At 40.5% G+C, this 19,339-nt stretch overlaps 1 protein-coding gene across 1 annotated transcript in view; it reads left to right on the forward strand.

Moving 5' to 3' along the window:
- GIPC2 (GIPC PDZ domain containing family member 2) overlaps nucleotides 1–19,339 on the forward strand; it is a 79,081-nt gene that overhangs the window by 55,267 nt on the left and 4,475 nt on the right. Inside the window, exons 4-5 of the mRNA XM_024565480.4 lie at nucleotides 5,554–5,660; nucleotides 11,430–11,511. Of these exons, the coding sequence (XP_024421248.2) occupies nucleotides 5,554–5,660; nucleotides 11,430–11,511 (189 nt within the window). The remainder of the gene's footprint in view (nucleotides 1–5,553; nucleotides 5,661–11,429; nucleotides 11,512–19,339) is intronic.

Consider the following 19,339-nt stretch of genomic DNA (forward strand, 5'->3'; position numbering starts at 1 on the left):
TCGAAAGGTTCTCTGGGCCTTGTTGGGCTCCTCCGGGACTCTGAGGGGTGTGTCCTGCCCCTCAATGACCCAGGGATGACCCAGTACCAGGCCCTTAGGAATGTGTCAGTCTCCAGAGGAACTTAAAATTGGAGGGTTTATGAGAAATCACCCAACTTTTAAATTAGATATGCATCAAGCTTGTGATTATGTAAGAACGGTAACAGAACTCCGATTTGTGTCCAACTTTTAAATATTGACAACTAATTAAAACAATCTGAAAATGTTGCACACTCCACAAACATGTCTGTGGGCCCCATGTCACTGTGAACTACCTGTCCGCAGCCTTGGCTTAAGAGGACTGTCCTTCATGCCCAAGTCTTTGCTCTGGTGGCATCTGTGCACACTAAGCTTCTCAGGTACCCCGTGGGATGAAAGTTTTAAGTGAATCGTTCCCAGGAGGGGTAGAGACCTAGCAAACCAAGAGTGTTTGAACCCATGGCCTGGAACGATTTAGCTTCACCGTCCTTTTCCCACTTAGCCTTGCTGTCAGTCCTTGATGGCTGGGTCTCTGCTTGGACATCACTTCCTCCAAGAAGTTCCAGGCTCATGAGATGAAGAAGGAAAGCCCCTTGGACCTTTGCTACCATCCCTCCAATGGATTAATACCTTGATGACATCTGTTCCTTGTGAGTTTTGTGAGCGTGAATCAATCCCTGCGATTCAGGTCACCTCTGGTAACACTGGGAAAGAAAAAAGAAAAGAAAAGCATTTCTGGGCTCGCCACGCTGAGGAACACTGGTGTACACATCCTGCAAAGTCCTGCCTGGGTTGTCATTTGGCCACTATTTTGATGCTTCTCTTGATGTTGTGTGACTCCAGGGATGGAAACTGAAGAAATAAATTAGTGAATTTGGTGAGGTAGCTTAGTTCACTCTACTTGGATGGTTGGAGGAGGGGGATGTTTGTTTTCTTTTGTAGGATGGAGTGGTGATAAGCTTGGTCACTTGCTCACGTGGTGTCAGGGAACTCTAACTGGGGACTTGTGTGTGTGTGTGTGGGGGGGTGGTCCAATGCAGGGGCTCTGGAGGGCCTCCAGGGCTGAGTGCCCTCAGGGTGGGCTGGGCTTCAACTCTGCCGCTTTATAGAGCCTGCGTGGAGCGATGGGAAGGCCATCTGTTGTTTCCACCCTCCTGTGAATTGAAGGGGGAAAGTGACAGTTTTATAGAAAAGATATAATAAAATGAAAAAGAGACCTTTGTATTTGAAGTGACAGTTTTTCTGAACAATTGAAGAGAGACCGTTGCATGTTTCTCATTCTAAGAGAGAAAACCCGTGCACTTGCTGTTGACGGGGAGGGAGTGGGAAGAGCATCTCTCTCGCCAGTGGCCCTCTCTACTGAGCCAAGCCACTGGGCTAAGCACCTTTCCAACATTAGCCCCTTGGATGCTTGAAACAATATTGTACGTAGGTGTTATTCATATTTTACAGATAAGGACTTATTCCTCAAATTCACTCAATTTGTAAATGGAGAAGATGGGATTTTAACTCAGGTTCTCTGATTCACCATCTCTTGTTCACTGAGAAGCCGCTGGATACAGCTGGTCCCTCTGTGCCCACCTGCCATTCTAATCACGGCTCTGCCCTGCTGTGCGAGCTGGGCTCCGTGCTCCAGGCCAGCCTGGGCCCTCGTGGGGCCGGAGCACGGCCTTGCCCCACGCAGAAGCTGGAGAATGCCCGGCTTCCCCGCTCTGTCCTGCTGGGTCACTGGGGGATCTAAGTCATGTTGCATGTGCTCCTCCTGAAAACAGGGCCTAGGGCTGAGGGCGGGACTAGAGACAGACATCCTGCTCCTTTTCCCCATCTCTCTGGCATAGCACAGACTGCGTTGGTGTGTTTATTGAAAATGCCAGTGGAAATGGGGTATTATAAAGAATGGAAGAAGTGTTTATAAACATTTTAAACATAGAGCATACATTCTTTTAGCACTCCTGTGATGTAAACGGCCCTTTCTTTGAGTAGAGGACACAAACCGAAGTTCTGTTAGCCTTATGTAATCACAGCCTGAATGCAAATCTATGGGTTCTGTTTCATTTTAAGAAGCCAGAAATGTAAAATGATGGCTGTTTAAAGATTTTTTTTTCCTAATCTAGTGTCATCTTGCCCACGCCTAATTTTTTTTTGCAACTCATTCTTATGGAGTCTTTCCAAGCAGTTAACCTAGTTTTCCTAGCAATAATAACTCCTTGTTTCACACTTATCAGTTCACATACTTTTAAATTAAATTACATAACTAGAGTAATGATATAATTGCCACAAAAGGGTTTGAGAACAAACGTGACTGCTTCTTGGTGACTGAGAGCAGCTGTCCTCCCAGCAGCTGTGAGTGTCCTGTGCCCTAGGTGACCCACAGCAGGCAGGTAGGTACTCAGGTACCTTCACAGGGGTGGGGACCCCTGGGCACCTAGTGAATCCAGCTCGCTGCAGTCCACTTGCTAGTGTCCGCTGTATGAACCGCATCCCTCTCATTATTCAGCCCCTGGAGAGGCCCCGTGCAGATCCGCTCATGAGAAGGGAAGTGACCGATGTGGGGCTCGGCCTGGTCGGTTAGACATGCTTAGACAGGCCATGTCCCAAAAGTAGGCCGGACTGAAAATACTCACAATCTTCAAAAAATTAAAAAACACAAAACTTGTTTTTCCTCCTGCGGGTGAACAGAACTATACTGCCTGTTTTCATGTGTCAACTGGTTGATTTATATTCCTGAATCACAGCATCATAAAGACGTATACTCTTTCCTTAGCAGTGGAAACTGCCTTTTTGGAGGCCTCCAAGCCAGAACTTAAAATTTAACTTTTGCTTTGGCGCCACCAAGTGGTTAGTTGTGAGATACCACTCTTGAAGAGAAGGTTGGATGTACACGGTGATAACAAGAAATCTGGATGAATAGCCCAGGCAGAGCACAGAGGATTTTTAGGACAGTGAAACAATTTTGTTTGACATTACAATAGCAGATACATATCATTATTTTTTTGTGCAGACTCACAGGACATACACATCAAGAGTGAACCCTAACCTAGACTATGAACTCCAGGTGGTCATGTGTCAGTGTGGGGTCACCGATTGTACCAGTGTGCCCCTGCGGTGGGGTTCACAAAGGGGGAGGCTGGGCGTATGTGTGGGAAGGGGTGTATGGGAAACCTCTGTACTTTCTTCTCACTTTTGCTGTAAGCCCAAACCTGCTTTAGAAAATAAAGCTTATTAATTAAAAAAAATCTATTCTACATACATTTTCCCTTTGAGCAACAGGCATTGCAGGTAAGAGGAAGGTAAGACAGAGACATCCTCCAAGGAGGCTGGCTGCCTTCTCAAGCATGGATGATAGTCCCTTCATGGAGTTCCCACATTCCAGAGTCTGGGTCCTTAGCTTTGTAAATCCCAGAGGCCTTTTATTTTCCAGTGTATCCAGAATTGGTGAGTTTTCCAGGGTTACACCATACTCACCAAACCTACAAGAGACTCGTTGCTAAGTCGGAATGCCAGTGTATCGCGTTACAGTTGAAATTGTGTAAGTGGTGGCGGGACTGAAGCACCTTAGCCGAGCAGTTCATTTCCCGCCCACCAGGAAATGTATATGGGAAGACAAATTACACGGAGTAGGTCATTTGGTGAAATCTCAGTGGGGTGGAGTGTCTGTGGGAAGGGGGTGGGGAGTATAAGGCTGTGTATCTTGAAGGCTGGTGCCCTGAAGCTGACACTGTCTGGATCAGTATAGGTGAGAACACTCCCGTTGCTGGGTGGTACCGGATCCTGGACGGTGCAAGTAACAGACCGACCTTGCCTGTTTCTTTGGGCCCTTTTTTGGAATCTGTGCTGGGCATCTTGCTTCTGTTAATCCATTCTTCTCAGGCAGGACACAGTGTAGCTGGTAAGACTGATGCTGCAGACCTGATGATGTAGCTCGGGCTCCTGAGAATTTGGTCGCTGAGGTGATTAGCATTCGCATCATCAGTCACCATTTATAGGTTGTTGCTCAGGGGATCTGCTCTACTTACCTCATGATAATTTTTAATGCTTTCATTCTCAGAGGAAAACTGATGTTTTTGGCAATTCTGTCCCTGAATGCAGGTTAAAATTAATATGTAAAATCCTTAGCAAAACAGTAATAGCAAAACAGTACTGGCTGAGGGTGGGAATTATTCCAGGTTCTGAGTCGGTACGAATGCATTTGCACAGGTCCACTGATGTCTTGTGCCTTGAGAGCTGGTGCGGTGCTCACTGCCTGCTTGTACTTACCAGCCTGTCCTGTGATTCCTCATTGGAGCTCAGTTATCTCCAGTTCTTGGTGCACCATCCCCCCACCCCACCTCTGTTCTTGCCCCCACCTGCTGCCACGGACAGTCCTCAGTGGAGGGGACTTGGGCGATGTTTGCAGAAGTTATAAATTGGTGGCCTGTGTTTGGAATTTGATCTACAGATCTCTTTGATTTTGACCAAAATGTTTTTGCAAATTTGACACAATTGCCAAAACTCAAAAATCAGGAGATTCATAACAAACTCTGGGAATTCAGTTTTTGTGCAAGCAAGTAGATCTGGCTATGCAGGGCCTTTTGATACATTCTCATAGGGACTACGTTGTCAGAGTGGCCTAGGCAGGGCGTGCCCTTTCTACGTACCCTAGGTCCCCGCCCTACCCTTTCACTCATTTATGTAACTGCTTGGTATTGGGGGGCAACTCTTCATAAGTTGGAAAATCAAAACTGAAAATGTAACACGGACACAAACCAAGCGTAAGGGAAAGAGTGGTTTCCCGTGGACTCTTGCTCCGCGGCTCTTGCCTGCCTCCTGAGGGGACTGCCTTCCTTGGAACCCATTTCCATCATCTTTTTCTTTCTAATCCTGCTTCTCTCCCTATGTCACCTCTGAATTTATCCCTTGTGCTTCCAAGAGGTGGGTGTTGAAGTGTTGTTGAGGAAAGCAGACAGATTTTGGGGGCGCGAGACTTGGATTTGAATCCCAGCTCTTCTCCTTAGTGAGTTTTTAGTTTCCTTTTCTGTGAAATGAGGGCTATAACTTGCCTCATAGATTGGTATGAGCATTAAATGGGATTTTGTGTATAAAGCATCAAACAGAAGGTGGGTATTCAAGTAACATTTTCTCTCTCCCTCTATTTAAAAATTTTTTATTCAGATATGGCTCTTTCCCTTCTTCACAACCTTGAAGAAGTCCCGCTGATCTCTTACCTCTGCTTTCCTGCCGTGTACACCTCTTTACTCTTACAATAAAGTCAACTATTTTATTTTTCATTCCTTACCACTTCCAGTCTTTCCCATCTGTACACTTCAAGTACTTCCCTTTTCCTTTTGTAGCCAGACCTCTCGTAGAGTCTCCCATGGGACTAACGAATGACAGGTGAATTTGTTTGGGAAAATTCTATAAGAAGCAATGCTTTTTATAAAATCTCTGTAATAATTGTACATAGTTTTGTGACGGAAACTACAGTAACTTTTACAGCAGTCTGTTGGAGTTATTTCTGAATATATATACCTTTCCCCATCTATTGTATCTTTATAGAAATAGAGCCAAGGTCAAAATCTGGAAATTCTTCAGCAGGAAGAAGTGGTACTGGAAGGGAGACACTTCGCCTGAGACCAAAAGGTCCTGCCACCGTGGAAGAAGTGGTATGTTGTGTTCAGTTAGTCTCCGTTCTGCATGGACATGTACGGGCGTTTATGGTTATTGGAGCTGGGAAGAAAGGTAAAACCATGAGGTTAAATAAGTTGCCATATATTCTAACTAAAGCACGACTTTTAATTCATTGCCCACTTAATCAACATGAAAGTTACTGAAGGATTTAAGACGGACTATAGAAACTAAGTGCATGAGAAGAGACTGTGATCTCTAGCAATCCTCAGCTACCTGCAGACAACTTTTTCTGGAGTCTATGGACATCTGGACTGGGCTCAAAAATGTTCTTCGAAGATCTAAGAATGAAGAAGTCTCAGAGCCACCTGTAGGAGTAAACATACTTAAGGTTCTGATAATGACAGATAATATCCATGAATTCCAGCCTCCTCAGGTGAAGCATTTCGAAGTCACCTTTGATTGTTCCCTGGCATGGTGCACGTCCCTTCCATCGGCAAGTCCTGGCGGGTCTGCCTCCACGACAGGCCGGCACCCGACAGCAAGGCACCACTTCTGCTCCCCCCGCTCTGGCCCAAGGCGCCCATGTCTTATCCTGAGTGTTGCAGTTCCCCAGTCAGTCTTCCTGTGCCCACCCTGGCTCTCTTCCCCTCTGTGCTCACACAGCAGCCAGAATTATCATTCAGAAACACCAATGAGGTTATGTTACTTTCCTGTTCAAAACCCTCCAGTAGCTTCCCATGTCACTCTGAATGGAAGCAGAAGTCCTCAAATGACTGAGTGATCTGACCCTGCATTTCTTCTCTGATCTCATTTCCTGCCACTCTGCTCCTGGCTTCCTCTGTGTCTGCCATGCGGGTCTCCCTCTGTCCCCCAGCACTCCAGATGTATGCACGCACGGGGTCCTTGTACTGCTGTGCCCTCTACCTGAATGCTTTGTGTATTTTTGGGTGTGGCTCCCTCCCTTGCTTTCTTCAGGTTTCTGCCCATGTAGCATCTTCTCTAAAAGGATGCCTCTAAGTATCTTGTCTAAATAGCTATTCCTGCTGCCCCTCCTGCTACCCAATCTTCCTTACCCTTAATTTTCTTTAGAGCATTAAACACAATACGGCTCATTATATCCTTATTTCCTTTTTGTTTATTGCCTATCTCCTTTGCTCATGTCTTTTTAAAAAAATTTACATTATTTTTTAAATTTACTTAATTTTTTCCATCATCATTTACCCCCCCCAATACCTTCTACCTCCATGCATCCCCCACCACAATCACCATACTGTTGTCTGTGTTCATGAGTGTTTTCTCTTTTTTTTTTTTTTTGCTTAATCCCTCCACCCTCAGCCCTACCTCCCCATCTGTCTTGTTCACTGCAGTATCCCCGATACCTAGAACAGTACCTGACACATCAAAGGGGCTCAAATCTTTGCTGAATTAATGAATTAACACATAATTCATTTCAGCTTGAGAAGAGTGAGGGTTTCACTTATTGACTGGGTCAGTGTTTGAGTTAAAAACAGCAGAAGTAGAAGAGACAAAAATATAATGAAGAAGGGTGGAAAAAAAGGACAGCAGGGGTTAGGGGCAGGATTTGAACTGGCAGGCAGGAGGTCAGGCCCGCTCACAACAGCGAAGACGACAGTGGCGATGAAGTCATCCTGTGGGCACTGGGCAGATGAGCAGGCGGCTGAGGCTAGCGAAATTCAGAAGGCAGGAGCACAGGCCCTGGGCCCAGCTAGTCCCTCTGTGTGTGTATTGTCCTAGGATCCCCGAGTGTTTGAAGAGCCAAGGTGTGAGACAGGTGAGCCATTTGGAGGCTCTCTCTGTAGAGCAGGTTCCCGGAGCTTGTGGGGCGACCATGGTCAGAGTCAGCCATGGGGTGGCTTGATGGAGTAGACACTCAAGCAGCTATGAGGCCAAGGTTGCCCTTTTAAAAAAAAAGATTTTATTTATTTAATTTTAGACAGAGGGTGAGGGAGGGAGAGAGAGAGGGAGAGAAACATCAATGTGTGGTTACCTCTCACATGCCCCCTACTGGGGACCTGGCCTACAACCCAGGCATGTGCCTGGACTGGGAATTGAACCATCAACCCTTTGGTTCGACAACCCTTTGGTTCATAGGCTGGCACTCAATCCACTGAGCCACACCAGCCAGGACAAGTCCTTTTGAGTTTTTGAGCCACCGAGGATGTTGTCAGTTTGGGGGAATCTAGAGGAAGATTTTGAATTGGGTGCAGAAAGGAACTGATTTGGAGGCAAAGGGCAACAAAGAAACCAGGGAGAGTCAAAGGTGTTTCAAAAGTGAGGTATGATGAAGTATGTCAAGAAAAATCCAGACAGTGACTTTTGGTCGTTCCAAGTCTTTACCTTTCCTTTGCCCAGCACGCCACCAGGCACATTGCTGAGGCCAGTAAATGTTTATTGAATGAATGAGTAAACTTCAGTGGAAGAAAGGAATGTGTAAGGGAATGGAAAAAACAGTGGGAGGAAACTGGCAGAGAGGAGGTAGGAAATGAGGCTGTCAGAAAAGGACAGACCTTAAAACGGTCTACAAAGGTAGCAAGGGTGGCAGGGAAAACTCCATATCACTTCAGGAGAAGTGTCACTTCTAATCGTTAACACGGTTAATAAATATTTTTTGAGCACCTGCTGTGTATAAGCTGCTGGAATGAAAAGAGTAGCTGAAGAGTATCTCTCTGGGGAGGTAGGAAAGATTCATTCAAAGATAAACATATAAAACTCCATTCCTATTTGCATAGCCTGTTTCATTAAATAGGGCAATTAAAATAGCTCATAATGAAAGGAAAGAGCTAGTGTGGTAATAACATTAAATTTGATACAAATGACTTACAATCTATTTCAAACACTAAAGGATTTATAGGTTTAAACAGATCATCCCCTCATTACCTAGCACAGCTTCTGATGTTAATTCTGATGACTTTGTGAATGACACTCCACCTACACACCTCCTGATTTATTCAATAGGTGGTCCAGGAGCTGGTGATACAAAGATGAGAACAAAGACCTTGTTTTCCTCTAACAAGAGAGAGGCATGAAAAGAAGCTGTTACAAACCAGGGGAAAGGGTTAATGTCACAAAGCAGAGGCTGATCAGCTGCTGTCAGGGAAAGAAGGGAAGTCAGAGAATTCCCTCCAGAAGAAACGGTCAAGTTGGTTAATGATGGTGAGAAGAGTGTTGTAGGCCGAAACAGAGATGTTCTTGGGGGCCCTAGAGGAGTTCATGGGATTGGAGTGTGGGCGCTGGAGGTATCTGGTGGGGGTTGGTGAGGCTGGAGGTGTAGACCTGGGTCAGGATGTGAAGGGCCTGTGGATAATGGGGGAGCCATTTATGAACTTTGAGGGGAGCAGCACCGTTTTGCATTTTAGAAAAATGTCTTAATTCTGGGGGTTGTTGAGCAGGGTGGATTTGAGAGAGTGAAGATTGTACACAGGGAGACAAACTGGAAAACCTACGCAAATAAGAAAAGATGGAGAATATTCTTCAACCATAAGAAAGAAGGAAATCCTACCATTTGTAACTGCATGGATGAAACTTGAGGGCATTATGCTAAGTGAAATAAGTCAGAAAAGACAAATACCATATGATCTCACTTGTATGTGGAATCTTAAACAAAACAAAACAAAAGAAAACAAACTCAAACTCATAGTTACAGGGAACAGACTGGTGGTTGCCAGAGGCAGGGTGGGGGATGGGCAGAATGGGGAAAGGCGGTCAAATGGCACAGACTTCCGTGCACAAATACGTCCTGGGGATGTCGTGCACGATGACTATGGTTCGTGGTACTGTGCTGTATATTTGAAAGGTGCTAAGAGAATAAATCTTAAAAGTTCTCATCATAGGAAAAACACTTGTAACTATGTGTGGTGAGGGATGTTAACTAGACGTATTGCGGTGATGATTTTGCAATACCTACATATACCACATCATTACGTTTGTACACCTGGAACTGACGTAATGTTTTGTCATTACGTCATACTACAGTTTAAAAAAGAAAAGAGAAGAAAAGATGAGAGCTGAACACAGGCACTCAGAATGTGGATGGGAGAGGTGATGAGATCAGGGGTCATTTAGAACTGCTAACAGTGGTGGCGACTTTATGCGGGAAGTACTGATACTTGTTATGGGAACTTACAAAATGGCCAGATGGGTGCGAAGGTAGGCGCCTTAGTTACTCTGCACAGCCTGTTGCTTTACAGAGGCCATTCCAGACACGGGAGAGAAGGCAAGAGTGATGTATCGTGTCTGTTATTGCTTTAAAGGCCTCGTTAAGATAAACAAAAACATGAGAGAGTTGTAACAATATCCTCAAGGAACTAAAAATAAAATTTTATTTGCATGAAAATGCAAATATTTTAAATAAGTTTTGAGAATACAAAGCAACATACATTTATAATAACACTAAGTATTATGAATCTCTTACAATGTAATTGTGAATTCAACATTTGCACTTAGAGATTTTTAACATCTTTGGGCATTTCTTTTTCATCTGTGAAGTCATTTAAAATCAAATATTGAGGTTTGGCTGGGGTGGGGTGGAGGGGTGTGGAGAAAATGCAGATAACTGTAATTGAACAACAATAAAAAAATTAAAAAATCAAATATTGAAATAAATTGAGCACAGGACAAGACTTTATCAAATATAAAACTTAGATTTTAAAAGAATAATATAATACAGGGTAGGGCAAAAGTAGTTTTACAGTTGTGAGTATGCAAAACAGTTTATTCTTTTATTATATTTATTAATTATTGCATTGTGAATATGAAGAACTGTAAGCTTACTTTTACCACACCCTGTATATCCAATCATTTTTTTCACTGACAAAAATTTTAAAATATTGATTGTAACATTATATTAGTTTGAGGTTTCCAGTATAATGATTTCAGTATATATTGTAACTCACTGAAACTTTTTTTTTCACTGAAACTTTTAATAACAGTTTTAGAAAGAACAAAAGTATTTTGGTTCTATTAATATGTAAGACAACAATTACTTTAAGAATATTTCATCATGACCTTATCCTTAAAAAATTCTATTTTTGTGTACTTTTATAGTGTGCACAATAGATTAATATGGTAATACATGTGCATAATTTGTAAAAGCTGCAAGTAATAAAATTAAATAAAAAATAAGCAATAAGGGTATGTGTTCAGAAATGGCTTTCTCCGGGGTGAGGCACTGAGGGGTTTGGAGGCTCCAGCTGGCAGGACGAAGACAGAGCCCTTTCCACAGCTCCCTGCTCCCCTGAAGGTCTCGTCACGCCTGCCACTGGGTTTCTCATCACAATGGGCGCTTTCCGGCCCCATCCCACGGTGCAGTCTTTTCTCGGCCCCACTGACCTCATGTGGACGTTGCGTTTACTGCCTTCTTCGGGCAGTGACCCCCCTGCTTGTCGACACCAGTTCATCTTTGAAAACACAATCTCGTCAACTTCTTTCTGAAGTCTTCCGTGGCTCTTAGAGATTTAAATTGACTTGCCCCATGATGCCTCTGTACCTTAGATATCCTTTAAAAAATTGTGCTTATTATTGTCATTTAGGCATTTATTTTCACATCTGTATCCCCTGCTAGAGAGCCAGCTACTTGGAGACTGTGTTCTTGGCTTTTCTTTGGATCCTAATGCTGATGCTGAAAATAAGTACTTACTGTATAGATTTGCACTGAGTTGCAGAGCACATTCTAGATATATTTTCATTCCAGTTAGCTCCATCTCATATTTTCCCCTATGTATGCCTTGACATTCAAGAAATTTCACATAACACTAACTATCTTATTTCTCTTTTCTTTGATAAAGCCCTCTGAAACCAAAGTCAAGGCAATTGAAAAGGTTGATGAACTTCTTGAATTGTACATGGGAATTCGAGATGCTGATTTAGGTAAGATTATACTATTTTAAAAAGTCTTATATATATTTTTTATTTTGAAGGAACTTAATGCTTATTTATGTCTTTCTTGCATTTATAGCCAATGATGCTTTTCAGGATAAAAAGGATTTGCATAGTGATGAAAAGCATAATGAAAAAATGGAGATAGTGAAGGATAATGAAAAGATGACCTGGTCTTTACCACTTACTAGCTGTGAAGGCTCAGGGTCAAGTTAACTTTTCTAAACTTCAGTATTTCACCTATTAACTCTAATAATATTTTCTTCATAGGCTTGTTTTATGGATTCAAAGATACATATGAAAAGAATTTTATAAATGATATGTATAAAAGATATTATTTGATATATTAGCTGTACATTGACTAAACTGTGTATTTATATTATGTTACTGTATTTTGCCATGTATAATGTGCACTTTTTTGCCCAAATTTTTGAGGGAAAAATAAGGTTGCACATTATACATGGATAATACCTAAAATACCTTGTATCTGTTCTTGTGTTTTGTAATTGTTACATAAAATTTCTTGTACCATAATATGTTCAAAAATAAATGCTAAAATTTCTTTGTAATACAAAAAACACACATCTAAATATAAATAAATCAAAAATTGAATTAAAAAATTAAAACAAAAAGATTTTTTTACTGAAAATTTGGGCCAAAAATGTGGGTGTACATCATATACGGGAGTACATTATACACAGCAAAATACGGTATATTAAAGTTGTGCACATTCATAAGGTTAATGAAACCCTGTGATAAATGAACCAGAACTGTGAAGGAAACGGACACACCTGGTGTACGACTGATAAGGGCAGTTGAGCAGTGAGTTTCTGTGTATTTCTCATGTCACCATTAGGATGGCAGAATCTTAATTGATCAGGTAAGACTCTACCAGTTATAAATAACAAAACAATGAACTGAACTCCAAATGACTTAAGGGGAAAAAAGCGGGGGAAATGTGTTGGTTCTTACACCTGAAAAGTCCAGAGGTAGATCCTGGCTTCAAAAGTGACTAGATCCGAAGTTCTCAGCCTACCACCAGGGTGTGATTTCTCTTCTCTACATTCTCGTTTCCTTCCATGGTGTTGGTAGCTTCAGGCCCTCCTACGTGGGGTCAGAATGACTGTGACAGCTCCACCCCCCACATCTTGGTGTCTAACACTAGGGGAAAGAGGCAGGGACTTTGCCAAGTCATTCAAACAAAATTTTCAGGATCGTCTCTGATGAAGCTGATTGGCTCTCTTGAACCAATCACTGAGGTCGGGAGGGATGGCTAGCTCTAGGTCAAACTTCTGGAGTTGAGAGTGATTTCTGAATTACAAGGGCTGAGATTGTGGAAGCTGCTGACCCCTTCTATAAAGGAAGAAAGAGAAATACTCCCTGGGTGAGGAAAGAGTAAATGTGCACTTAGTGGTGGGGTTTGTGCACGAATGCCTCCTTGTGTGTGCGCTTGGGTGTGTGCTGTATCAAGTACTTAACGAATTTCTTAACGTCAAAGACTGGGGCAGTTTCGTTTATTTGCTACCAGATAAAGTATTTAAACTTAAAAAAAAAATTGTTGTTCAGGTCTAGTTGTCCCCATTCCTTCCCCTCCTCATTACTCTCCCCTGCCCTACCCACCCCCCACTAAAGTATTTTAATTAACCTCAGGTAGAATATTTGAAGCTATTCTTCCTTTTCTACTTCTGCTTATCTTCCTTTCTCCTTAGAGAATTCATTCTTGTTTTTTTCTTGACTGTCTTAACTTTTATTTTATTATTTTTTAAAGATTTTATTTATTTATTTTAGAGAGGGGAAGGGAGGGAAAAAATGAGGGAAACATCAATGTGTGGTTGCCTCTTGTGCGCCCCCCTGCTGGAGACGCGGCCTGCAACCCAGGCAAATGCCCTAGACTGGGAATCAAACTGGTGACCCTTTGGTTTTCAGGCCGGTACTCAGTCCACTGAGCCACACCAGCCAGGGCACCTGTCTGAACTTTTAAAATAAAATTTCTGTGTTGGATGTACAGATGCTATCTGTAATTGAAAAAAAGGTGGTACTTGGTTCTAGCTCCTTGAAGAGAAATATAAAATTTGCATATGATAGATTCTTGCTCCACACAGATAAGAAGGTAAAGCTGAGATGATTCTATAAAAAGCCAGTATCTTAAAACTTTTCTCCTCAAATCTTTTGCATTTGGAAAAATATAGACATTTGCATGAATGATGTGGGTCTGCACCAGTTATACAAATGCATATGCAAAAGGGGGTAAAGGAGTTTTAGAATTGTCAGTGTTATTAAACTTAGATTAGGTAGTATATGTTGGAAAAATAATATAATATTATTTCTACTGAATACAGTTGAATAAATAACTGTATGAACATTGTAAGTTCAGGAAGTAGCACATCAATTGCTGATAAGTTCAAATTTAGGAGAACCATACCTTTCTTTTAAACCATTTTTTACTGAATTTATTGGGGTGACATTCATTAATAAAATTACGTAGGTTTCAAGTGTACAATTCTATAACACATCATCTATATATTATATTCTGTATTCACCATCCAAAGTCCTCTCTTTCCATCACCATCTTCCACTGCCCCAACCCCCCTTTCCTCTTGTAGTCACCATACTGTTGTCAGTTTCTATGAAACTATGTCTGTTTTTCTTTTTGTTTAATCCCTTCACATTTTTCACCTAGCCCCCCAAACCCTCTCCCCTCTACCAGTTGTCCGTGTGTTTTTTTAATCTATGAGTCTGTTTCTAGTTTTGTTTACTTATTTTGTTCATTAGATTCCACATATAAATGACATCATATGGTACTTGTCTTTCTCTGACTGGCTTAGTTAGTTCACTTAGCATAATACTCTTCAGGTTCATCTGTACTGTCGCCAAAGGTAAGATTTCTTTCTTTTTTATGCCTGAGTAGGATTTCACTGTGTAAATACACCACAGCTTTTTTATCCACTCATGTAATGATGGGCACTTGGGCTGCTTCCAAATTTTGGCTATTGAAAGTAGTGCTGCAGTGAACATAGGGGTGCATATATTCTTTTGAATTCATGTTTTGGGTTTCTTTATATATATTCCCAGAAGTGGAATCCATTCCTAGAAAAGGAACTTATTCCATTTTTAGTTTTTTGAAGTATCTCCATACTGTTTTCCACAGTGGCTGCACCAATTTGCATTCCCACCAGCAGTGCATGAGTGTTCCCTTTTCCCACATCCTCTCCAGTAGTTGTTATTGATTTATTGATGACAGCCATTCTGACAGGTGTGAGGTGATAATCTTGTTGTGCTTTTAATTTGCATTTCTCTGATGATTAGTGATGTCGAGCGTCTTTTAATATGTCTACTGGCCATCTGTATGTTCTCTATGGAGAAGTGTCTATTCAGGTCTTCAGATCTATTCAGATCCATTTTTTAATAGGATTGTTTGTTTTTTTGGCGTTCAGTTGTGTAAGTTTTTTATAAACTTTGGATGTTAACCCTTTATTAGATGTATCACTGGCAAGTATGTTCTCCCATTCAGTGGGTTGTCTATTCATGTTGTTGATGTTTTTCTTTGCTGTACAAAAACTTTTTAGTTTGATGTAGTCCTATTTATTTATTTTTTTCTTTTGTTTCTCTTGCCTAAGTAGGTATATCAGAAAAAATGTTGCTATGAGAAATGTCTGAGACTTTACTGCCTGTGTTTCCCTCTAGGATTTTCATGGTTTCAAATCTAACATTTCAGCCTTTAATCCATTACGAGTTTATTCTTGTGCATGGTGTAAGAAGGTGGTCTAGTTTCACTTTCACACATGTCTGTCTGTTTTCCCCAGCACCATTTATTGAAGACACTGTCTTTATCCCATTGTATGTTCTTGCCTGCTTTGTCAAATATTTAATTGACCATAAGGTGTGAGTTTAGTTCTGAACTCTATTTTGTTCCACTGATCTATATGTCTATTTTTATGCCAGTACCATGCTGTTTTGATTACTATGACCTTATAGTGTAGTTTGCTATCTGTTTGTAGTTTGATATAGTTTGGAGAACCACTGTTTTCAAAGATGAAAACTTAAAACAGTCCTCAACTTTAAGACTTAATTTTAAGTATAGGCCTTATATTTATTTAACTGTAAATTGGGAATAGTTAAGTAAATTAGTTTTGCTCTTTTGTTATTAAAAATACACAAGTATATAGGGAAGAGTGTTGGAAAATGATACAGGTAATTATAAATGAATTAAGAAACAGTTCTTTAAAAATCAATTTTCTTTCGCTCTGACAAATTCAGGGAACTAAATCTTCCTCATAAATTCCTTGTAAATTAACTCCTAATCCCTTCACAGTTAATCATCTGTAGCAAATTCCTCCAATGACATGAAAAGTCATTATCATTATACATGATTAGCAATGTGATCAGTCACCATGGAGGTAGTTTAAAGGAAGTTATTAATTGGAGAATGCAACCAATGTTAACTTAGGAACTTATCTTATTCAGATCCGATTAGCAGGAAATGTAAATCACAGACATGGCACTGCTTCCACAGATGAATTAGTTGTATTTCTTATGTTTCTTAGTTTTCAGAAATGTTAATTCTTAATGAAAATTACATTGACATCATGTATCATATTCTGTAGTTGTTAATGTAAGTTTATATTAACTAAATAAAATAACTAAAACCAATACCCTAACCTCAAAAAAAGCATTGGGATGTATTTACTATTTGAAAATGGAAAGTAATTCAAATGAGTTTATGGAGCAAGTAAACCCTGAAGATAAATGTGCTGTTTGGTTGTAAAGTTAAGTTGTGAACTGTGACTTTTCAAATGACCCAGTGCCAAAGGGTTGCCTTGGAATGTTGCCCATTGGAGAAAAATAGGGAACATTCTGGAAGAGTTTGAGCTAAGGCCTTACACAGGATTGACTTAACTTAATGGAAAATTGTATCATATGAGTTACTTAATGAATACTAAGACAGTATAAATTATATATAGAACTGTAATATTTTCTGATAATACCAATTTAGGAGTTTGGTGATCATTCTAACAACTTTGGAGTTTTTGGAGTTCTAATTTATAAAGAGGTCCAGGTGTGCGCAGAAAGGAAACTACATGCTGTTTCTAAGTCATGTTTTTCCCTATAAAGTCTTTTTAGCTCTTTTAAAAATATATGATAATGGTATTTTATTAGAAATAATTCCATTTCTTCCTAGGATGATTTTTCTTTTTTCCATTAATGGAAAACAATAAACATTATAGAAAGTTATCCTTCACAGATAAAGCCAATAAAATTTTGAAAATAGATTTTATTAAAAAAACAAACTACATTGGCTTTATGTTGATGTTTGACTCACGTGTGAAGTGTTTGAAATGAGTTGATATTTATGAAAAGTCTTAGAGAAAATAAGTGCTGAAGACCTTCCGCAGAAAGAGATACAGTTACAGATTTACTGGTCAGATGAACAAGGGTGGTGTTAGTCTTTATCTAAGTTCTGCTGTGTGCCATTTTATAAAAACAGATTCAGAGAATTCTGGTAACTTGCTCCAAGTCAGCTACCAATTGGAGATGAGATGCAATTGTGGCACTTCGATACCATGGTTTTTCTCCTGCAGTAATATCGTATGTCTAAAGTTCTATTTAAGTATTTAAGAACTTAGTGTAAAATATAGATCAATCAATATCACCAAAATAAGTGTCATTAATAAGGTAAAAATTGTTCAGTAGCGTTAATGATATAAAGATATCCCTGAAATAGCCACGAGAGGTCAGCACTTCGCTGTTATATGTGGTATAACAATTCTCTTACTGGCGTATTTTTGCCAGCTTTTCTCCAGATGTTAAATATTATTGCAGTATATTACAGATCTATTATAGTTAACAGATGAAAAGCATTTTAGTAGCTGTCTTTATGTTAATGTAATACATTTTCCTAGTTCTTTCGCTTTTCTTTTAAACCAGAGATATAATCTTTTGTCAAAAAGAATATAATCATACCAGTTTATTTCTTCTGTAAGGATGTTTCAAATCTCTGTATATACTTTATGTACTAGCAAAAATTCATAACATGTTAAGTGTGTGCTACATTCTCAATTTCTTTTAAAATTTTTGTAGCAAATTCCTTGTTTTTAAAAGATTTGTGGGATTTGTGACGCACTGTATTACATACAATATTTCCAACACAGTTATGAAGCTGCCTAATTGATATTTCTGTTGCTTCTGTAAAACCAAGAGTTTCTTGAAGGCAGATACCATATATCACTCAGTTTTTAATCCCAGTTCCTACTATAGTCCCCTTCCCATAGTAAATACTTGCTGAGTGTGTGTTGACCAAATGTCTGAGGAGAGGCACAAAAACAGTGAGTTCACAGGGAGTCTGAGTCCTAATTTCATTAGTTTGAAGTTTTAGCCTTCTAGCAAATTATTTAACTTTGAGTTTTAATTTCCACCTCTGTCAAAGGGGTACAATAAAATCTCATAGGGTTGCCAAAGCATTCAGTTAAATAATATGTATAAAGTTCCCCTCACATCATAATTAATAAGTATAGTTATTATCATGTGTGGCAATGATCATTACTAAGTATTACTAGTAATAATGGTGGTGGCGTTAGAACATGTAGGACTATGTAACTGGAGGTCTGAACAGCTCTGGGGCTATGTTGTGTGTAGGAGTGTTGTTTTTTCTCTTCACTGTTCTTCTGTGTGTGCCAGTGTGAGTGCATGAGTGAGATTATACAGTTTGGACCATGAGGTTGTAGTATGGGGATCTTAAACCATCATTTCTCTCATTTTGTGACTAAGGAACCCAAACCAGGTGTTGTGAATGAGAGCAGGCCAGGTCTGAACATGGTGTTTCTGGGCTCTGTGCACCAGACAATGCTGCTGAGCTTCCTGAGGCACGAGAAAAGCATGTACCAAGTTCTTTCTTACAGCTCTGTGTGTGTGTGTGCGTGTGTGTGTGTGTGTGTGAGAGAGAGCGAGAACAGAGAGGGAGACTGGTTGACTGTGTCCATCAGTGAACAACTGACCCCTGTCACTGTTTTCCTCAGTATTCAAGCGCACCAGTCATCTGCACTGCTAGTTTCTGCTTCTGAATGGCTGTAGATTTTCTTATATCTTTCATCTGTGTGCATGTTGTTTTTTCCTCGGCTAGACTGTATCTTGCCCACATGTCACTAATCTTTAGGTAACTGTCTCAATAAATGCTATCAGTAGGGCCTATGGGAAATATTTGAAATGGCAGACTAAGTAAAATTCCAAACTTGAGTCCTGCTTTTGCAATAGTTATCTTTAAGTTTTGATTTCTTTTTTGTACATCCTAGCTATGAGACCAGATGAGACCAGAGTTCTGGGCCTCACTTCCCTCAGTACATGCTAACTGTGCCAGTCCCAAAATTATTTTAGTGTAATTACAAAGTCTCCTCCTGTGCCTACCTACCTACCAGCATCTACTCTACATAAAAGACTGAGTAAGCAATTCAGTGTCCAATGAGAGCTTGTTTTCTATGGGACAGAAGATACGTAGGTGGAAATAATGACAATACAGACAATACAACGTTCAGTCTGTACTGTAGTTCCTTATTACTCAAACTGTGCTCCAGGGACTGGGAGCTGTTGGAAAGGGAGGTCCTCTCTTCGCTGTGGAACTACTGACCAGCACCTGCATTTTGCCAATATCCCAGGCAAAATACATCCAAGTATAGAGAGCACTGGCAGAATGTTTAGGGAATGAAGATAGCACTTCCTGTTGTGGACACAGGGTCTCCTGGGGAAAGGAACTGTAAGGAGAGAAAAGATTTTGATGGTGGACTAGTGATGAGGAGGAGGTTATGCTAGGCAAAGGCAGGAAGCAAGA

Source organism: Desmodus rotundus, chromosome 3 (assembly GCF_022682495.2).
Source record: "Desmodus rotundus isolate HL8 chromosome 3, HLdesRot8A.1, whole genome shotgun sequence".
NCBI classification, from domain to species: Eukaryota; Metazoa; Chordata; class Mammalia; order Chiroptera; family Phyllostomidae; genus Desmodus; species Desmodus rotundus.